General features: G+C 41.5%; 1 protein-coding gene across 7 annotated transcripts in view; it reads left to right on the forward strand.

Annotated features, from left to right (window-relative positions):
• COL14A1 (collagen type XIV alpha 1 chain) overlaps window positions 1-22,340 on the forward strand; it is a 224,599-nt gene that overhangs the window by 107,176 nt on the left and 95,083 nt on the right. For all 7 annotated transcript variants that reach the window (XM_043880417.1, XM_043880421.1, XM_043880423.1 and 4 more), the window contains exons 23-25: window positions 1,661-1,777; window positions 14,231-14,377; window positions 18,507-18,563. In XM_043880417.1, the coding sequence (XP_043736352.1) occupies window positions 1,661-1,777; window positions 14,231-14,377; window positions 18,507-18,563 (321 nt within the window). The remainder of the gene's footprint in view (window positions 1-1,660; window positions 1,778-14,230; window positions 14,378-18,506; window positions 18,564-22,340) is intronic.

A 22,340-nucleotide genomic window follows, 5' to 3' on the forward strand; every position in this document is an offset into this window, starting at 1 on the left:
ACTCGTACTTGGCAATTGAAATGATAGTGTAGGTACTATGAAGTGGAAGTGTTAGTCACTTCAGTCGTGTCCGACTCTTTGCGACCCCATGGGCTGTAGCCCTCCAGGCTCCTCTGTCCATGGGATTCTTCAGGCCAGAACACGAGTGGGTTGCCATGCGCTCCTCCAGGGGATCTTCCCAACCCAGGGATCGAGCCCGGGTCTCCTGCATTGCAGGCGAGTTCTTCACCCTCTGAGCCCCCAGGGAAGCCCGCAGTGGCCTCCAGCGTCCCCGTGTGTTGTGCCATTATCGCCGCCCGACAGCCTTCCTCAGAGACCCTGTGAGTCCCCTGTGCGTCCCCACCGTCATCTCCTCCCCTCCAGTTCATCCCCCTTTTCTCTCAAGGTCTCCCTGCTGTCCGTGCAGGTCCTTCTGTCCCTGATCTTCTCTTGCTCTGTCTCCTCCCTCTTTCTCGTCTCTGTCCTCGTTTCTCTGCTCGCCTCCTTCCGTTTCATCCCTCTTCTCTTCTTTAGTAAATGTGGTGAGTATTCCAAATGTATTTTAAAATAACAAAAGTATTGAATTGTTTTATCATCTATCCTTAAAGTAAAAATTAGATTGGCTTGCTTTCTCTCTTTCTCCCAAGCATAATAAAACCCTGTAAAATGGAAAATAAATTGATTCATGGTATTTTTAAAATTTAGTGTGGGTATATAAGTCATTGTTGGTTTCCTTTTTTTGTCGGGGGAGAGGGTTTTTTCATTGACTTAGGAAAAATGGTCTTCCTTTGCTGATCAGCAAAAAGGAACAATGTCATGATGCAAATTGTTACTAGTCCAGATTATTTTTATCATCTTGAAAAATAATTTTAAGCTATTTTTAAATTTTATGAAGTGACTGAAAGAAAGAGAAAGTACAAGAGAATGATGTGGATGAAGGCAGAGGTCATAATAAAAAGTAAATATTATTAATTTTCTGCTTTTTCTGCTTGGATCTAAGTGGTAAACACTAAATCCTTAGTCCTCAATTGGAGAAACGGTACTTTTACTGCTTCTTCAAATAAACTCCCTGTGAATAATTTTGGTATGTAACTGTGTTCATTCTAAGATTAATAAGAATTCATGTATTTTTAATCATTTTTTCTTTTCTGTGTTAAATCTTTCCTTTTTAAATTTTCAAAAATTTGTTCGTTCCCATTCAGTCATGTTTTGAAGGCCAGCATGTGTGAACTGCTCCTGTTTGAGTGATTTCTATTTCGTCCTCTTTGATCTTCCCTTTTGTTTAAACCACGACTTTCTTTCAGTGGTTGATGAGTACATATTGTATTTAACACTTTTGTTATGAAAGTATTATATATTAATTGAGGAATATTTTGAAAGCATAAATAAATGAAGAGGGAAGATTTAAAATCACCCATAATTTCACCATCCATCGCAACTGGCTTTTTCCGATACATGTTTTCTTTTTTGTTTACAGAAAACAGGCAAACCCTATCATATATCACATTCTGTTAAAGTCGTAACATAGCTATCCTTTGTGCACTGATTTGTTGTAACTTGGTGGGTTTCCTACCACTGGCTGTGGAACCTTGAATTCGAATTTTACCAAAGTTGATTTTGGACTTGGGGATGGCTGTGGCGTTTCTGCGGTTGACCGAGCCGTGTTCCTGTCTCTTGGCAGTGTTTCTGGGTGTGACCGACCTTCAGGCGGACGCGGTGCAGACGACCAGCCTGTGTGCCCATTGGAAGGTGCAACGTCATGCCACTGCCTACAGGGTGGTCCTGGAATCCCGCCAGGGTGAGTGTGGCCCACCACCCACGGGGTGGTCCTGGAATCCCGCCAGGGTGAGTGTGGCCCACCACCCACGGGGTGGTCCTGGAATCCCGCCAGGGTGAGTGTGGCCCATCACCCACGCTTCTGCCACGCACCCGCGTACTCTGTGCAGGTTACTGTGGACAACACCCAGGGAACTTTAGACAGAAGCATTCTGCTTGAGGAGGCAATGTTATGTTCTGATCGTGCAGGATGTGGAGTCAGGATGGCTGGTTAAGCCAGGTATTCAATCTCTCCAAATCTCCATTTCCCCATTTATGGTCAGTAGGTAGAACCACAGTGCGGATCTTGGGCATTCTCTGAGGATTAAGCTAATCTGTGTGAAATATTTGCAACAGTGCTTTGTACATGTTAAACACCCAGGAAAAGTACCTGGTGGTAGGAGTTGCAGAGGCAAGGCTGATAACATATCTTAAAACTGTATGGTGCTGTTATTTTGGTCTTTACTCTGTGGAGATCTAGGCTTGACTTCATGTTTCTCTCAGTGATTTTTTTTTTTTTTTACTTTTGGGGATAATTGATGAGCAACAAACTCTCATTCAGGAGATGAAGTGTTGTATCTATGCTATCCACGGGCAGTACTTTAGCATCACAGCTCTCAAGTTCATCTACAGTTTGGGATTTGGCTTCAAAGGTGAAACACTTAAAATGTCGCTTATTTTCAGTAAAAGTATCAAGAAGAACAAGAGACTGATTCCCCAAGAACGAGTTTCCAGGAACTGTTAATCTTCTTTTCTCATTATCAGCATGAATAATATTCAGAAGATGGGATCAAATAATGAAAATTTATTTGATCAGATTTGTATTGTCAGTAGCGAAGATCGTCTTGTTGTTTGGGGGGCAGGGACAGAGCCGACATTACAGAATTCCAGATGGCATTTTTTAATCTTTCACATTTGCTTATAAGGTCATTTAATTTTAAAGTAATTGGTTAATTAATCGCTGCTGGCAGGCTTTCCTCTAGCTCCTGCCGGTGGAGGCTGCTCTCTAGCTGCGGCGTGTGGGCCCACTGTTGTGGTGGCTTCTCTTGTGAAGCCCAGACTTGGCTCCCCGGCTTTCAGAGTTGTAGCGTGGGCCCAGTAGTTGTGGCTCATGGGCTTAGGAGCCCCTTGGCACGAGGAATCTTCCCAGACCAAACCCAAGTCCCCTGCACCGCAGGTGGATTCTCATCCGCTGGACCACCAGGGACGTCCTCATGATTGTTATTATTTTTTTATTTCTGGATAAGTGATAACAGTTTCCTCTCTTAAAAGTAGTGGAAAGGGCTGATTTTTCAGGTCTGGATGGGACTTGTGTGTAGTTAGTAGCACACATACCTGGCCATGACTATATTTGAAATGCAGAAATCTCACTTTTAATCTAACCCAGGAAGTGGAAAGCATAGTTTAGTAAAGTACTAAGAGTTTAGTAGAGTTCTGGAAATGAGCTGAAAATACAAGATAGAAACACGAGAAGAGATTTCTGCCAACGCTAACCAAGGCTTTGTCCCCTCAGGGGTGCTAATAAGCCACTAATTCCTTGATTCCCTGCGTGTGATCCTGTAAAGGGTCCCTTTAACCAGACATTGGCTGAGCATACGGGAGTGGCTTTAATCTGCAATAAACATTGAATAAGGAAAAGTCAGGACAAATCACTTGGATTTTGTGGTGGTTTTAAATGATGCTTAACCTGGAATGTTAGGTCCATGAATCAAGGCAAACTGGAAGTGGTCAAACAGGAAATGGCAAGAGTGAACATCAACATTTTAGGAGTCAGTGACCTAAAATGGACTGGAATGGGTGAATTTAACTCAGATGACCATTATACCTACTACTGTGGGCAGGAATCCTTTAGAAGAAATGGAGTAGTCCTCATAGTCAACCAGAGTCTGAAATGCAGTTCAGTTCAGTTCAGTCGCTTAGTCGTGTCCAAATCTTTGCAACCTCATGAACTGCAGCACACCAGGCCTCCCTGTCCATCACCAACTCCTGGAGTTTACATGAAATGCAGTACTTCAATGCAATCTCAAAAATGACAAAATGATCTCTGTTCGTTTCCAAGGCAAACCATTCAATATCACAGTAATCCAAGTCTATGCCCCGACCAGTAATGCTGAAGAAGCTGAAGTTGAACGGTTCTATGAAGACCTACAAGACCTTCTAGAACTAACACCCAAAGAAGATGTCCTTTTCATTATAGGGGACTGAAATGCAAAACTAGGAATCAAGAGCTACCTGGAGTAAGGCAAATTTGGCCTTGAAGTACAGAATGAAGCAGGGCAAAGGCTAAGTTTTGCCAAGAGAACACACTGGTCATAGCAAACACCCTCTTCCAACAACACAAGAGAAGGCTCTACACACGGACATCACCAGATGGTCAATACTGAAATCAGATTGATTATATTCTTTGCAGCCAAAGATGGAGAAGCTCTACACGGTCAGCAAAAACAAGACCAGGAGCTATGGCTCAGATCATGAACTCCTTATTGCCAAATTCAGACTTAAACTGAAGAAAGTAGGGAAAACCACTAGATCATTCAGGTATGACCTAAGTCAAATCCCTTATGACTATACAGTGGAGGTGAGAAGTAGATTCAAGGGTTTGATTTGATAGACTGCCTGATGAACTATGGACAGAGGTTCGTGACATTGTACGGGAGGCAGGGATCAAGACTACTCCCAAGCAAAAGAAATGCAAAAAGGCAAAATGGGTGTCTGAGGAGGCCTTACAAATAGCTGTGAAAAGAAGGGAAGCAAAAAGCAAAGGAGAAAAGAAAAGATATTCCCATTTGAATGCAGAGTTCCAAAGAACAGCAAGCAGAGATAAGAAAGCCTTCCTCAGTGATCAATGCTAAGAAATAGAGGAAAACAACAGAATGGGAAAGACTAGGGATCTCTTCAAGAAAATTAGAGATACCATGGGAACATTTCATGCAAAGATGGGCACAATAAAGGACAGAAATGGTATGAACCTAACAGAAGCAGAAGATATTAAGAAGAAGTGGCAAGAATACACAGAAGCACTGTACAAAAAAGATCTTCACGACCCAGATAATCATGATGGTGTGATCACTCACCTAGAGTCAGACATCCCGGAAGCAAAGTCAAGTGGGCCTTAGGAAGCATCACCACAAACAAAGCTAGTAGAGGTGATGGAATTCCAGTTGAGCTATTTCAAATCCTGAAAGATGGTGTTGTGAAAGTGCTACACTCAATATGCCAGCAAATTTGGAAAACTCAGCAGGGGTCACAGGACTGGAAAAGATCAGTTTTCATTCCAGTTCCAAAGAAAGGTAATGCGAAAGAATGTTCAGACTACCGCACAATTGCACTTGTCTCACACGCTAGCCAAGTAATTCTCCAAGCAAGGGTTCAACAGTATGTGAACCGTGAACTTCCAGATGTTCAAGTTGGATTTAGAAAAGGCAATGGAACCAGAGATCAAATTGCCAACATCCATTGGATCATCGAAAAAGCAAGAGAGTTGCAGAAAAACATCTATTTCTGCTTTATTGACTTTGCCAAAGCCTTTGACTGTGTGGATCATAACAAAGTGTGGAAAATTCTTCAAGAGGTGGGAATACCAGACCACCTGACCTGCCTCCTGAGAAACGTGTATGCAAGTCAAGAAACAACAGTTAGAACTGGACATGGAACAACACACTGGTTCCAAATAGGAAAAGGAGTATGTCAAGGCTGTATATTGTCACCCTGCTTATTTAACTTAAATGCAGAGCACATCATGAGAAACGCTGGGCTGGAAGAAGCACAAGCTGGAATCAAGATTGCCGGGAGAAATATCAATAACCTCATATATGCAGATGACACCACACTTATGGCAGAAAGTGAAGAGGAACTAAAAAGCCTCTTGATGAAAGTGAAAAAGGAGAGTGAAAAAGTTGGCTTAAAGCTCAACATTCAGAAAACTAAGATCATAGCATCCAGTCCCAGCACTTCATGGCAGATAGATGGGGAAACAGTGGAAACAGTGACTGACTTTATTTTTTTGGGCTCCAAAATCACTGCAGATGGTGATTGCAGCCATGAAATTAAAAGACACTTACTCCTTGGAAGCAAAGCTATGACCAACCTAGGCAGCATATTAAACAGCAGAGACATTACTTTGCCAACAAAAGTCCGTCCAGTCAAGTCTATGGTTTTTCCAGTGGTCATGTATGGATGTGAGAGTTGGACTGTGAAGAAAGCTGAGCGCCGAAGAATTTCTGCTTTTGAACTGTGGTGTTGGAGAAGACTCTTGAGAGTCCCTTGGACTGCAAGGAGATCCAACCAGTCCATCCTGAAGGAGATCAGTCCTGGGTGTTGATTGGAAGGACTGATGCTGAAGCTGAGACTCTAGTACTTTGTCCACCTGATGGTAAGAACTGACTTACTGGAAAAATCCCTGATGCTGGGAAAGATTGAGGGCAGGAGGAGAAGGGGATGACAGAGGATGAGATGGCTGGATGGCATCACCGACTCAATGGACATGGGTGTTGGTGATGGACAAGGAGGCCTGGCGTGCTGTGATTCATGGGGTTGCAAAGAGTCGGACATGACTGAGCAACTGAACTGAACTGAAACTTAATTAGATGAAAGACATGGCAACTGTTTGACAACACCTATAAAATCTCGACAAGTTATGTTTCATATATCTTTTTAAGACTAGCTGAGTCTCACTTTAATATAGAACGGTTGATATTTATCACATTTGGTGGTACTTGTTAAACTTAAACAAAATAGTAACTATAAGGATCACACATTCAAATTACCCCAGAGTATTTTAAACTATGATACTGTTTAAGAAGTTGACAGAGTGGGACAGAGGCTCCTTTAGATATTCATTAGCTTTCATTGAAAATCATATTTATACAGATTGACATAAAGACATCAAAACTGTCTTATCAAGGAATTAGTGAAACCCATCAGTATTTTTTTTTATTATTAAATGCTTTTACAATTAGCATTGGGATTCTTATCAGACAATATGATTGATGTGTCTGATAATATTGATCTGGTCATTTAAAACCTCAATAAGCTCTTTGTGGACTTCCCAGGTGACTCAGTTTAAAGAAACCTCCTGCGAATGCTGGAGATGTGGAAGATGTGGGTTCTATCCCTGCCTTGGGAAGATCCCCTGGAGAAGGAAATGTCAACCCACTCCAGTGTTCTTGCCTGGAAAATTGTATGGACAGAGGGGCCTGGCAGGTTGCAGTCCATGTAGTTGCAAAGAGTCAGACACAACCAAGCGACTGAGCGTGCACACACACACACACATGCACATGCACGCACGCAACACACATGTATGCACGAACATGCACACAAATGCACTCACACGCGTGTACACACATGCACACACGCATGCACGTGCACGCACACACATGTACACACGCGTGCATATGCACACTCACACACATGTACGCACACACGCACACATGTATGCGCACACACACACGCACAAGCTCTCGCTGAAGCCAAGTTTTTTACTGAAATACGCGTCCCCACTTCCTTCTTATCTTCCAGTTAAATTAATTTGTACTTCGCCAGTATTATTTTCAGGCTGCCAAAAACCTCTTCAGCTGAGCCTCAACAGTCTCAATTCAACAAGAATGAACAAAAATGTTGTTCAGTTTATTTTTCATCAGCAGTTATAGCTGAACAATTTATGAGCCCAGTTAGCCTACATCTTATTCACTCAGGTGTCCAGTTGCATATTATTAACCAACTAGACAGCAACAGAGTCTAATTGACGGCCAGGGGTGAGGAGTTAATGTAGGGAAAATGTTTAAATATTTTAACTTACACAGTTTAGGTCAGGGAAGTCTTTCCGCTTTGCTTTTTTTAAATTTAATTTTTATTGTATACTGGAATACAGGTGACTTATAATATGTTTGTGTTGGGTGTACAGCCACCTGATTCAGTTGTACATATGCATATATATATTATTTGGATTCCTTTCCCATATAGGTTATTACAGAGTGTTGAGTACTATACAGTAGGTCCTTGTAGATTATCTGTTGTATGTATATTACTGTGTATGTGTTAATCGCCACCTTCTAATTCATGCCTTGAAGTCTTCCACTTTGCACTGGGGAAGAATTAGGTTGAGTTTCTTTATCTCACAGAGTGATGTGATCATGATTCCTGATCACTGCTGTTGAAGGACATGTGATCAGATGTACCTTCTTCCACGGGTGCCTGAGTCCCTGGGCTCCCCTATTTCAACTCTGAGACACCTCCCACTGGCTACATGTGCTGCCTCTGCAGAAATGTCAGTCCTTCCGCTTCACCCAGAGGAGACTTGGGACCCAATTTCTCCACGTGATAGAGAAGAGCCTTACCCCAGGCTGGCTTATTTCTGAATGCCTCTGGCAAACTCCTGGGCTTCCCAGGCAGCGTGGTAGTGAAGAACCCTCCTGCAATGTGGGAGACAGAAGAGAGGCAGGTTCAGTCCCTGGGCAGGAAGATCCCTGGAGGAGGGCATGGCAACCCGCTCCAGCGTTCTTGCCTGGGGAATCCCGTGGACAGAGGGGCCCGGCGGGCTGCAGTCCACGGGGTCGCAGAGTCAGACAGGACAGAAGTGACTTGGCATGTGTGTCTGCACTGCCAAAGCCCCACGTTTGCCGGGCGGCGCTCTCTCTTTCTCTCTCTCATTGTGTGTGTTTTAAATCCCGTGTCCGATCTCGTGCACTTTTACTCTGAGATGAAGTCAGCAGGCTTGTTTCTGCTCTAACCCGACAGCTGGTCAGTGTTGTTCTCCGGGCTTCCGTTTCCCCAAATGACTTCTTTTGAGGACCTTACCTGTGGTCATGCCTATAAATCCCCAAGGCGTTTGTGAATAAAGCAGCAAGGCTGTGCCGTCAGGGGTGCCTGCTTAGTTTGCCAATGGTAAAAAGCACAAATAGCAGGCATCGAGTAGCAAGGTCGCCTACCCTGTGCCCAGCACACCGAGACGTCCCCCAGTGTCTGCCTCAGGTGCGTGGAAGCCTCAGGGGTTCAGCGGACCCCATCCCCCACTCTCTGCCTTCCGCCTTCCTTCTCAAGCAGACTGAGAGCTGGCCCCGGTCAAGTCCAGACGTACATCCTCCAAGCTTCAGCTTCATCGTCTTGGTTAAAAGAAAGCTCTTCTTTCTCAGTAATTCCCACAAAAGTCCAGGACCTTGAGTCAAGTTAGCCTGGTTTGGGTCACATCCCCCTGAATCTATCACTGAGTTCACAGGCATGGAATCAACGGCAAGTGAGACCTGGCTTTTTCCCAGCCTGCGTCTGGGGAGAGATGGGCGTTCTTACTCAGGCCTTCCCAAGTCAAAAGACCATGTGGGGAGGGACAGGTTCAGTGAAAGAAAGATCAGATGTAAGACAGGCAAAAACAACAGCTGTCCTCTACTCATGTAAATATTATGACAGTTTTTTCATAGCCAAGAAGAAAAGGAAAAAAGAAAGATTACCAGAAGGATCAAGTCCTCTCAAGAGAGAGTGAAATCCAATCTGCGTTTGAGTCAGGCATTAGACTTTCCAAATTAAGTTGTAGGCTTTTGGTTAACTGTAGGACAGAGCAGAGTTTCAGAGGCTTTGGGTTGGTTGTGAGTACCTCGGAAACCCATGAGAGCCTCCGTTAGTTCTACAGACACTGCAGACTCCTGTCTCCCTGTCCATCTCTTTCTGAATTGACGTGGCACCTGAGGTTGGATGCACCTCACACTGTATTGCCTCCCTAATCCCATTAACTTGGTAAATTTCTTTTTAGCCTGATTTTTCTTTTTTAAGTTTCAAAAATGCTCACCTTGTCTTCTATCTTTAGGTACTGAAATGTCTAGTTTTCTGCGTCATCTATTAACCAGAATAGAGAATTGCAGCATAGTGGAGAGCCTACCTTATTAGGGACCAGAAACAAAAGAGCATACAAAACGAAGCTTATTCCCAAGATTGAATGTTTTGAAGCACTGATACCATGTTTGGGGGTCACAGGATTTGAAAGACCCAGAGAGTGGAAAGCATGAACCATGAACTTTCGTGAATTCTATCAAATTCCAACTGAGTTTACCAGATCTGGGACCTTCTTTGTTTGTAGATCTCAGTAACCACTCCTGAGACACTTGAGAGTCAAGCTGGTGGCATGGCGGTCACCCAAAAAATGTATTTAGCATGACTTCATGAGAATGAATGCTCAACGACAGATTTTCCCCCTTGTTCCAAAAAAACAAAGTTAACTTCTGGCTTTTGGCACAAGGGGTCAAGGAAATTAGTCATCGTTTGATCAGTTTAAATGTTTTTCTTTAAGGCAAAGCCATGAGTCATAAATGCCAAAAGCAACATGGATATACCCCCATTCATGCATGCAACCCCTCCTTGTTAGTCTTGGGAGCAACCTGTTACTGTTGCCTGCTAATTTCACAGTGCTTGTTCCAGTTTTCCAATGATCTGTAGGTTTTGTTTTGTTATGTAGCAGTGAAACCTATTTATACTGTTGTCAAGGGTCTATAAAGTGCACGGGTATTCATGAGAAATAGAGGAAATGACAGAAAAGTACATTTCTAGAATTAGTTCCTGGAGAGTCTCACAAGTTTTTGTGAAGATAGGTAAAGATGATCCATGCATAGGATTTGGGAAATGTTTGTATTACACGTGACTCACAGAAGCTTGCAGGAGGCTCCAGAGTGGTAAGGGTCAAAATAAAACCGCTGTTATGGGGTTCTGAGCCCAGAAACCCAAGGCTGAGCTTGGACATCAGCCAAGCAGAAGGCAGGGTTTACTGATATTTTCTTACTCTTAAGTTCCTCTCACAGCAATTTAAAACCTCACAAACACTTTAAATAGTTTCGATTTCATCATTTTGTATAATATCTAATAAAATAATGAGATAGACTTATATCATTTCAAAGAAATATATTACTAAACATTATATTATAAAGATCACTTTTGAAGCTCTTTAATATTGACAATTATAAAAGTAAATTTCAGATCCATTCAACAGATAGCCTTACTTTAATTACATTTTTAAAAAATCAGGATTTGTCCATAGATAAAGCCTTCTTCAGTGAGCAATGCAAAGAAATAGAGGAAAACAATAGAATGGGAAAGACTAGAGATCTCTTCAAGAAAATTAGAGATACCATGGGAACATTTCACGCAAAGATGGGCACAATAAAGGACAGAATTGGTATGGACCTAACAGAAGCAGAAGATATTGAGATGGCAAGAATACACAGAAGAACTGTACAAAAAAGATCTTCATGGCCCAGGTAAACATGATAGCGTGATCACTCACCTAGAGCCAGACATCCTGGAATGCAAAGTCAAATGGGCCTTAGGAAGCATCACAATGAACAAAGCTAGTGGAGGTGATGGAATTCCAGTGGAGCTACTTCAAATCCTAAAAGATGATGCTGTGAAAGTGCTGCACTCAATATGCCACCAAATAGGGAAACCTCAGCAGTGGCCTCAGGACTGGAAAAGGTCAGTTTTCATTCCAATCCCAAAGAAAGGCAATGCCAAAGAAGGTTCAAACTACCACACAATTGCACTCATCTCACACACTAGCAAAGTAATGCTCAAAATTCTCCAAGCCAGGCTTCAACAGTACATGAACCGTGAACTTCCAGATGTTCAAACTGGATTTAGAAGAGGCAGAGGAACCAGAGATCAAACTGCCAACATCCAGTGGATCGTCAAAAAAGCAAGAGAGTTCCAGAAAAACATCTATTTCTGCTTTATTGACTATGCTAAAGCCTTTGACTGTGTGGATCACAACAAACTGTGGAAAATTCTTCAAGAGATGGGCATGCCAGACCACCTTACCTGCCTCCTGAGAAATCTGTTTGCAGTTCAGGAAGCAACAGTTAGAGCCAGTTCCAAATTGGGAAAGGAGTACGTCAAGGCTGTATACTGTCACCATACTCATTTAACTTATATGCAGAGTGCATCATGAGAAATGCCGAGATGGATGAAGCACAAGCTGGAATCAAAATTGCTGGAAGAAATATAAAAATCCTCAGATATGCAGATGACACCAACCTTATGGCAGAAAGTGAAGACGAACTAAAGAGCCTCTTGATGAAAGTGAAAGAGGAGAGTGAAAAAGTAGGCTTAAAACTCAACTTTCAAAAAACTAAGATCATGGCATCCAGTCCCATCACTTCATGGGAAATAGATGGGGAGACAGTGGAAACAGTGACAGACTTTATTTTCTTGGGCTCCAAAATCACTGCAGATGGTGACTGCAGCCATGAAATTAAAAGATGCTTGCTCCTTGGAAGAAAAGCTATGACCAACTTAGCATATTAAAAAGCAGAGACATTACTTTGCTGACAAAGGTCTTTCTAGTCAAGGCTATGATTTTTCCAGTGGTCATGTATGGATGTGAGAGTTGGACTATAAAGAAAGCTGAGTGCTGAAGGATTAATGCTTTTAAACTGTGCTGTTGGAGAAGACTCTTGAGAGTCCCTTGGACTGCAAGGAGATCCAACCAATCCATCCTAAAGGAAATCTGTCCTGAATATTCATTGGAAGGACTGATGCCGAAACTCCAATGCTTTGGCCACCTAATGTGAAGAACTGGCTCACTGGAAAAGACCATGATGCTGGGAAAGATTGAAGGTGGGAGGAGAAGGGGACAGCAGAGGATGAGATGGTTGGATGACATCACCCACTCGATGGATATGAGTTTGAGTAAACTCCACGAGTTGGTGATGGACAGGGAGGCCTGGCGTGCTGCAGTCCATGGGGTGGCAGAGTCGGACACAACTGAGTGACTGAACTGAATTGAAATGATGTATATCATGTTTGTTCTGACTTGTGTATTATAATAAATATATTTTTGCTCACATATGTATGTAAAATAGAGACTGAAATTTAATAGTTTATTACGCTTTCAAAATAGACCAAAATCACTGTTCAACAGTTTTGCTATTTTATGCTTGAAAAAACAGCTGGTATTTTTAAATATTTTTTATATTTTGTTTATATTTAACCACTTAATAAGTGTAATGTTTTTATCAGAGTAGTTTTTAACACTGTTTTTTTAATTCCTGTAAATAAAGCTGTTTAAAGTTTGACCAGATGGGTGAAATTTATGGATCAGAGGAAAATCATTCTAGAGGGAAATTTGCATGATAGTTTTTTTCAGTGGTAGCAGTAATACTTTTTTTAAAAACCAATTCTCCATGTGGTTAAAAAAACATTAAGTACTCTGTGCTTATGAAGAAAACCCGTTTGAATTTCTTTAGTAATTAAAGGCACCAAGGTCGGCAGCCGTGGCCAGTGAGGTGGTGGAGTGCTGAGCTGTGAGGCCGCTCATCTGATCTCCTAACTATGATGCTCACTAATTTCAGATGCACTCAGCAGTTCTCCAACTCTTTCATTTTGAAAAATCACATGTTTAACTTATTTTATGATATATTAAAGGAGGGCATGGCAGCCCACTTCAATATTCTTGCCTGGAGAATTCCACGGACAGAGGAGCCTGGCAGGATACAGTCCATGGTGTCGCAAAGAGCCAGACACAACTGAAGTGACTCAGCACAGATGGTGTATTAATGGAGATTAAAGCACCATCCTCTGAGACTGGGCTTCTAAGTTTGGAATTTACATTTTAGTTCAGCTACTTAGTATATGGACTTGGGTAAACTAATTTTTCTGGTCTTCAGTTTCTTGTCTTTAAATTGGGGATAATTATAAGTATTATAAGGATCAAATGAATTAATACGTGTAAAATCCTTGGAATCGTGCCTGGTGCATGGTGAATGCTAAGTAAATGTTGGCCATTGTTACCTTTGTTGTTATTTTTATCATTAAACACCAAGCACAGAGCCTGGTGGTATTCCCCCGTGGCACTAAAGGTGAAGAATCTGCCTGTCAATGCAGGAGACATCGTAAGAGACAAGGGTTTGGTCCCTGGCCCGGGAGGGTCCCCTGGAGAGGGGCATGGCAACCCCCTCCAGGATTCTTGCCTAGAGAATCCCGTGGACAGAGGAGCCTGGCGGGCTACAGTCCGTGGGGTTGCAAAGCATCAGACGCGACCAAAACACTTAGCCCGCACACACAGGGCCTGGTACCAAAATAAGCTCTCAGGATCACATTGGGAACTCTTAATTTTTGAAAAATAAATATATTCGCCTCCACACCTGTCCAAAAGATCAGTCAAATGTGTGCATATAATTATAAACAGGAACAATTCTCTGTTTGTTAAGTCCTCAACAGCCTTTTACTAGTCAGTCCCCTTTCTGAACATATAAAATACAATTTTCAATTATTAAAAAAACAGTGGATATATTAATTCTTTTAAAAAAGATACAGTTACTCCAACAAGTTTAATTCATTCTGGAGTTATCTGAATAGGCCATACATACTAAGTATTTTAGAAGCAAATCATCTATTGGTGGCTATTTTTTTTTTAAATTCATGTATGTATGTTTGGTTCATTTGTGTTTTGTTTTGATTATAGATACACAAAAGCAAGAATCCACTTTGGGTGGTGGGACAAACAGGCATTGCTTCTATGGACTTCAGCCTGATTCGGAATATAAGATCAGTGTTTACACAAAGCTCCAGGAGATGGAGGGACCCAGCGTGAGCGTAACGGGAAAAACACGTAAGTCAAGGTGTTCTCTCGTGATCTCTGTATCCGTGAACAAACAGTGTTTTAGGAATATGGTTTTGGTTCAGAAACCGTATTGTATCTAGAAAAACATTAGTCATTGTGCCCTGGAATATCTGTAATACAAACGCTGCTCTTTTTTTTTTTTTTTCCATTTATTTTTATTAGTTGGAGGCTAATTACTTTACAATATTGTAGTGGTTTTTGTCATACATTGACATGAATCAGCCATGGATTTACATGTGTTCCCCATCCCGATCCTCTGTACCCACTGCCTGTGGCCCGCTGATGGCGTCTGTGTGGATTTCCCCATCCTCCGCCCGCTGTCACAGGGGACTGTGAGGCCGTAGGACGGCGAAGTGCTTGAAACAATGGCCCCTATTGTGATGCTTCCATTGGGAACATCTGTGGCGGTGGAGTGTGCGATGAAGTGTGAGGCTTGGGTCCTGACACCAAAACAATGCTCAGTGCCCCAGCCTCCAGGGGGGAATGGAGCCAGGACGTGCCAGCTGGCCGACCCCGACCTTGCCTCCTGAAGAGGCTCTGGCCCTTCTTCCAAGTTGGCAGGAAATCTGACGCGCTGAAGGGAAAGGCAAAGTACAAAAAGAAAACAAAGCACTTTCTACATATTCTGAAGAGCAAGGAAGGTACCAACTGCTCGGTATCCTTTTAATCAAAGATTCCTGACCCAGAAGCCACAAGCATTAAAATGGTTTGAATGGTACTGAATTCTGGGAGATACCTGTGTGTCCTCTACTCTGTGTCTTGAACTTAAACTTGAAATCCTCAGGGACTGGTGTCTGAATAGGTGGCGGACGAGGGCTTTCTTGATAGTCCCTCCATCCTGTATCTGACATTTAGAAAGTTATACTACTCAGGTGTATAGGTCTTTCAGTTTCTCTGAATGTACAAAAAATCTTCAAACACAGAAAACCAAAGTGTAGCTAATGGAATCATCTACTTTCCAACACGAGGACTTTATTTCAGAACACTGAAATAGTCAACATTTTACATCACATGTGTATTTTTGAGGTATAATTTGCATTCCATAAAATTCACCCATTTTAAGTGTACAACTCGATGATTTTTGGTACATTTCAAGAGTTGTGCAGCCATCACTGCAATTCAGTGTCAGGACACTCCCATCCACCTGGAGATCATTCAGGCTCATTCGCAGTGAGTCCTCTTTCCCACTGTCAGCTCCAGGCAGTCTACTTTCTTTTCTTATACATTTGTCTTTTCTAGACATTTCGTATAAATGGAAGTACGTAACAGGTAGTCTTTTTTGTCTGATATCTTTCACTTAGCGTATGTTTTTGAGGTTTATCCATGTTGGAGAATGTAGCAGTCGTTTCTTGCATTTTATTGCTCATTAGAATTTTTTTTTTGGTTAGAGGATTATATAGTTTTGAAATTATTAGGGGCCTGTTAGGGCTTGAGATTTAAAGTCTAAAAAGCTTGATTGGGGTCCTTCTTCCATTGTTGCCTTGGGCAGTTTAACATCTCTGAGCTGCTGTTTGCTTATCAATAAAATTAAATACCGTCTCTTTTAGCTTAGTTTGGTGATGGTAAAGATCCACTGGAAAGATCCCGCTGAGGACTTTGCAACTGCATTTTATTTTATTGAACAGATATTTTTGGTATCACTCTTACATCTTCCCTTTTTTAGGCCGCACCGAGCGGCGTGCAGGACTGGAGCTCCCAAGCAAGGGGTGAACTTGTGCCCCTGCAGTGGGAGTTGGGGTCTTAACTCTGGGCCATCAGGGAAGGCCCTCTTGCTGTCTTCCTGAAAGTCAGAAAGAAGCTGGCAGCCATGGGGTTAGAGCTACCATCAGACATGTTTTCTCTGGGCCATTTTTTTTTTTAAGTTTTAAAGTATTCTAGAAAATTCGAAAGCTCTGACAACACAGGGCGCACACATCCTCACGCAGCTAAACGTACAGAAACCTAGTGACTGCCGCGTCTTTGGACAGTGTGCACGCTCTGACGTTTGTTATTCCTGAATGTTGAGGCAGAGTTCTTTGCTCCCATTCATTATGTGCCTGACCTCTAAAAATATTTGAGTTTGGGGCCCCTGGTCAAGTTCAACTTCCCTTAACCTTAACCTCACCACTGTTAACGACCAGCCCAGGATTCATTTGGAAAGCTCCGCTTGATGTAAATGTTTTCCTTCTGTGGGGACATCTGTCATCGTAGAGCTTCTCCCCACTGGCTCCAGTTCAACCTCCCAGAGCAAATGCAGATCAAGACTGTTCCCTCTTCTGTGACAGCTTCTCCCAGACTTGAGGACAAGGACCATCTGTGTGTAGAGGATATAAACACTGTCCCAGTTCATTGTGGTTCTTCTTACCCGAGAGGTTCTGGGGCCAGATGTTCTGACCAAACATATTGATCTGGCTGCCACAGGCACTCATTGGTTTGGTTCTTGAATTTATTGACTGAACTTGTGATATATCTCAGCTTTTCACATTAAAGAAAATGCACAATTATAAAGACGGCCAGCTGCTTCCACAGATTTTAGGCTTTAGAAACATTTTATAGTGCTTTCAAAAACATTTTGCAATCCTAGTTTTATACTAAAATGTCTCAAATGTTTTTACTTATGAAAATTTTTGGTTGCCAAAGAATTGCCTTTAAAAAGTCACAGTGATTTTGTCTATAATGATGCAACAGAAGGTACGAAGTGTGCTGTCACCTTTTTTTTTTTGGCCATCCTGTTCTTGTTTTGTTTTCCTTTCATGTTTCGGCCACGCTGTGTGCTGCGTGAAGTGGTTTCCTGACCAGGGATCAAACCTGGGCCTCTTCAGTGAGAGCGCCAAATCCTAACCACTAGGCCACCAGGGAACGCCCCCCTTTTCTCATTTTTCTTCCCCCCAAAACTCATTTGTACCAGCTTGATCTCTTTCAATAAATTCTGCCTGTTGTATGTAGTTGTGTGTGTGTGTGTGTCAGATATGTTACTGTATAGATATATATAGATAAACCTGTATTAATCAGTTAAATAGAATTCTGTTTCACAGATGGGATCATACCATTGTATTCTGCTTCATTTCATATAATAACTCAAACATTTTTCTGTATCAATAATACAGTTACCTCATCCCTTTAAATGTTGAATTGCTTTACTCAAATAATGTTAGTTTATTGGTCCCTGGAATTGGAAGAGACCTTAAAATTCATCTCCTCCAACCCCCCTGCCAGTGAAGGCTCTCCCTTTGCAACATTCACAGCAGTCTGCCTGAGCTCAAATCTTTCCAACTATTTGGCGCTTACTGTCTCCAGAGGCTAAACATCCCCCTGTGTGAAGGGCTGTGATTAGTTGAGAGTTTTCCCTTGGATTATACTGGGATAAGAAAAATAATAATTGCCAAGTTTTCTTTAGTGTAAAATAAGAATTTAAAAAGAGAATATGCAAAAAAATAATATTGGGATGTTTAATCCACTTAATGATGCCATAACTTGCTGGTACTTTGCATGTGAATTGGTGGGAAAGTCACAGCTCTTATGTGACTATATCCATGGCCTTTAACCAAACCGCACTTCCATACTTGACACAGTTCTCACCCCTCCTCACCCAGGTTAAGCTGATCAGGACACGCTGCAGCCTCCCAATGTCCCGCTATTTGGTTCTCAGAACTGAGTTTTCCAGGCACAGTCTGACCGTGGCCGAGGGTGAATCAGGCTCTCTTGGGGACCACGTCCTGAGAATTCAGGGTAAAAAGGGAGGAAGTGCTATTGAACATGGATTGATGGTCCATCCTTAGGCAGAATGGAGTTACTTTATGTGGGAAAGCAGCCAGAGACTAATCTGAAATAGGTTGGCAGGGTTCCTGCCTTAAATCAGCATTGAAACCACTTTGAAGTTGACAGTTTGATTGCACTGACTCCCTCTGGGTAAATTGAACTGTGGCAAATGGCATTTCAAGCCTTCAGTCTGAGGTTGAGGAGATGGTTGGAACCAACTTTCATGGGCTTTGGCTGATTTAGAGTGGGCCCTAAATTCACTAAGTTCTCAGAGAAGACAGCTGTCAGAATCATTGACTCCCCTGAAGAGTTACGACTCCATGACCTCCCTCTCTTCCAAGAGGGGACGGTTAACTGATGCTTGCTCTCTCCTTTTCAGAATCGCTTCCTACTCAACCACCGACGTTCCCTCCAACAATCCCACCAGCAAAAGAAGGTAAAAATATAATGTGATCATGATGTGATCTTGGGTTTTGGATTTCTGTTAGATTTGTTTGTTTCTTCATTTAAAAACCAAGGTATTAATAAAAGATAGTTTCTCCTTAATACAAGTGCTTTTATCAGACCCTTACGGGGTACAGATTTGCAATGAGTAGTAAGTAAGACAGAGATCTAATGTGCAGTGTAATGAATGTAGGCAACAGTATTGTACTATAATTATGTGCTGAGATAGAGGTGCTAAATATTACTACATCAACCAAATTACAATATATAAATGTATATTAATATACATTATATACAATGTAAATTATATATACAAATGTAAATTAGAAATAGAAATCAAATTAATATATTTTGCACTTTAAATTTTTGCAGTGTCATATGTCAAATATACTCAATAAAAAACCATCTAAAAGTAGAATCTGCACACACAGAGTAGATTTTCAAACAGAATTCTTTCATAGTTGTTTCATTGAAAATATCAGAATGGTACATGTTTGCCAAGGAAGAGTATTTGTGTAGTCTGGGAGTGTAGGTTATGATTGTGTAGTTGTATAGGTTATATATAATTGTGTAGTTGTGTAGGTTATATATAATTGTGTAGTTGTGTAGGTTATATATAATTGTGTAGTTGTGTAGGTTATATATAATTGTGTAGTTGTGTAGGTTATGATTGTGTAGGTTGTGTAGGTTATATATAATTGTGTAGTTGTGTAGGTTATATATAATTGTGTAGTTGTGTAGGTTATATATAATTGTGTAGTTGTGTAGGTTATGGTTGTGTAGTTGTGTAGGTTATGATTGTGTAGGTTATGTAGGTTATGATTGTGTAGTTGTGTAGGTTATGGTTGTGTAGTTGTGTAGGTTATATATAATTGTGTAGTTGTGTAGGTTATGGTTGTGTAGTTGTATAGGTTATATATAATTGTGTAGTTGTGTAGGTTATATATAATTGTGTAGTTGTGTAGGTTATGATTGTGTAGGTTGTGTAGGTTATATATAATTGTGTAGTTGTGTAGGTTATATATAATTGTGTAGTTGTGTAGATTATATATAATTGTGTAGTTGTGTAGGTTATGGTTATGTAGGTTATGTACGTTATGATTGTGTAGGTTGTGTAGGTTATATATAATTGTGTAGTTGTGTAGGTTATATATAATTGTGTAGTTGTGTAGGTTATGGTTGTGTAGGTTATATATAATTGTGTAGTTGTATAGGTTATATATAATTGTGTAGTTGTGTAGTTGTGTAGGTTATGGTTGTGTAGTTGTGTAGATGTAGTTGTGTAGGTTATGGTTGTGTAGTTGTGTAGGTTATGATTGTGTAGTTGTGTAGGTTATATATAATTGTGTAGTTGTGTAGGTTATGGTTGTGTAGTTGTGTAGATGTAGTTGTGTAGGTTATGATTGTGTAGTTGTGTAGGTTATGGTTGTGTAGTTGTGTAGGTTATGGTTGTGTAGTTGTATAGGTTATATATAATTGTGTAGTTGTGTAGGTTATGGTTGTGTAGGTTGTGTAGGTTATGACTGTGTAGTTGTGTAGGTTATGGTTGTGTAGTTGTATAGGTTATATATAATTGTGTAGTTGTGTAGGTTATGGTTGTGTAGTTGTGTAGGTTATATATAATTGTGCAGTTGTGTAGGTTATGGTTGTGTAGTTGTGTAGGTTATATATAATTGTGTAGTTGTGTAGGTTATGGTTGTGTAGGTTATGATTGTGTAGTTGTGTAGGTTATGGTTGTGTAGTTGTGTAGGTTATGGTTGTGTAGTTGTGTGCGTTCTGACTCTGTGGACAAGGGTCACAGTGTTGCCGCTAACCGCAGAAATGCTGCTCCCTGTTGTGTTGTTCTGTCTGCATCACAAAAGTTTGTCTTCACCTCTTACTTGATCAGTTAAGGTAACTTTCTAAAAAACTTCCAAATGTAGTAATGGTGGTTATTTTTTTACCCCATTAATGGACATTAATAAACCCTGCTATTCATTCTCAAAGCTCCTATGCCAAGTACTTGGGATACCATAACAATCTATGATTGCTGCTCTCTGCTTATTTTCAGTACTGCAAGAGAAATAAGTGTTTACCTAGGTAATGACCAGCCCAGAAGTGAGTTGGTGTAGGTTATACCATAGTAGCCCAGAACTGAGAACAGTGAACGCTGCTGCAATTTAATTACTTGTAAAGGAGGAGGAGGAATTTGATTTACATTTTCCTATAATTGAATTCTAATCCCTGGGTCGGAAGATTCCCTGGAGAAGGAAATAGCAACCCACTCCAGTATTCTTTCTTGGAAAATCCCATGGTCAGAGGAGACTGGCAGGCTACAGTCCATGGGGTTGCAAGAGTCGGACACGGCTTAGCAACTAAACCACCACCACCCATAGTATTGTGGTCGGAAAAGATGCTTGATATGATTTCAATTTTCTCAAATTTACCAAGGCTTGATTTATGACCCAAGACCTCATCTACTCTGAAGGATATTCCACATGCACTAGAAAGGGGAGTGTATTCTGCTGCTTTTGGATGGAATGTCCTGTAAATATCAGTTAAGCCTGTCTGGTCGAATGTATCATTTAAGTTTGTGTTTCCTTATCAACTTTCTGTCTGGATGATCTGCCCATGTGTCAGTGGAGTGCTAAAGTCCCCATGATTACTGTGTTACTGTTGATATCCCGTTTTATGGCTGTTAGTGTTTGCCTTATACGTTGAGGTGCTCCTATGTTGGGTGCACAGATATTCACAATTGTTATGTCCTCTTCTTGGATAGATTCTCTGAGCATCACATAGTGCTCTTCCCCATCTCTTGTAACAGTCTTTATTTTAAAGTCTATTTTGTCTGATGTGAGTATTGCTACTCCGACTTCCTTTTGATTTTCATTTACATGGATTGATTTACATTTTGAAGAGTGAGTTTTACAGGTAAATAATGGAGAGAAGAGCACTTAACGTCATGGAGGGATCTAAGCGCATAATGTGTTTGGGGAACCATAAGTACTTAAGCATGACCCATAGAAAAGAGTGAAGGTAGTGTTATGAAATGGTTAGTGTGTCTGAGTAGGGAGGCTGGGCTTTATCCTATGGGACACGGCATTGCATGAGTTCTATGAGGGGAGGATGACCTGCAGAAATCTATGTTTGAGAAAGATAACCTTGGTGAAATGGATAGGAGGGAGAATAAAGGTGGATCACATAGTTGGAGTGTTGTTTTAGAAGACTTCTTCCATGTACTTGCATTTTAACAATTTTATTTATTTGTCTGTGCTGGGACTTCACTGCCGTGCCAGCTTTTCTCTAGTTGAGGGAAGTGGGGTCTACTCTCCAGTTGCAGTGTGGGGGCTTCTCTTGTTGTGGAGCACAGGCTCTGGGCACTTGGGCTTCTGCAGTTGTGGCTCCTGGGGTCCAGAACACAGGCTCAATTGTGGTGCGTGGGCTTAGCTGCTCCCTGGCCGTGGGCTCTTCCTGGTCCAGGGATTGAACCTATGCCTCCTGCATTAGCAGATGGTTTCTTTACCACCGAGTCACCAGGGACGCCCTGCCATGCATTTTAGAATAGCTATTACGTACCACAGTTACAATGAAAAATAATTGTCCTCACCTTACAAATGGTTAGCAGACGTTTGGTTCATGTCAAAAGAGCCATGATATTTGGTCCTGTCCAAAGTCATTTGGCATGGACCAAATATGCCCATGGACATTTTGGATAGGACCAAATTTCAAGAACCTGTTCGTGTAGACCAAAGGTCTTATTGCTGTTCTGGACAAGACAAAATATCCTGCA

Source organism: Cervus elaphus, chromosome 21 (assembly GCF_910594005.1).
Source record: "Cervus elaphus chromosome 21, mCerEla1.1, whole genome shotgun sequence".
Classification (NCBI taxonomy): domain Eukaryota; kingdom Metazoa; phylum Chordata; class Mammalia; order Artiodactyla; family Cervidae; genus Cervus; species Cervus elaphus.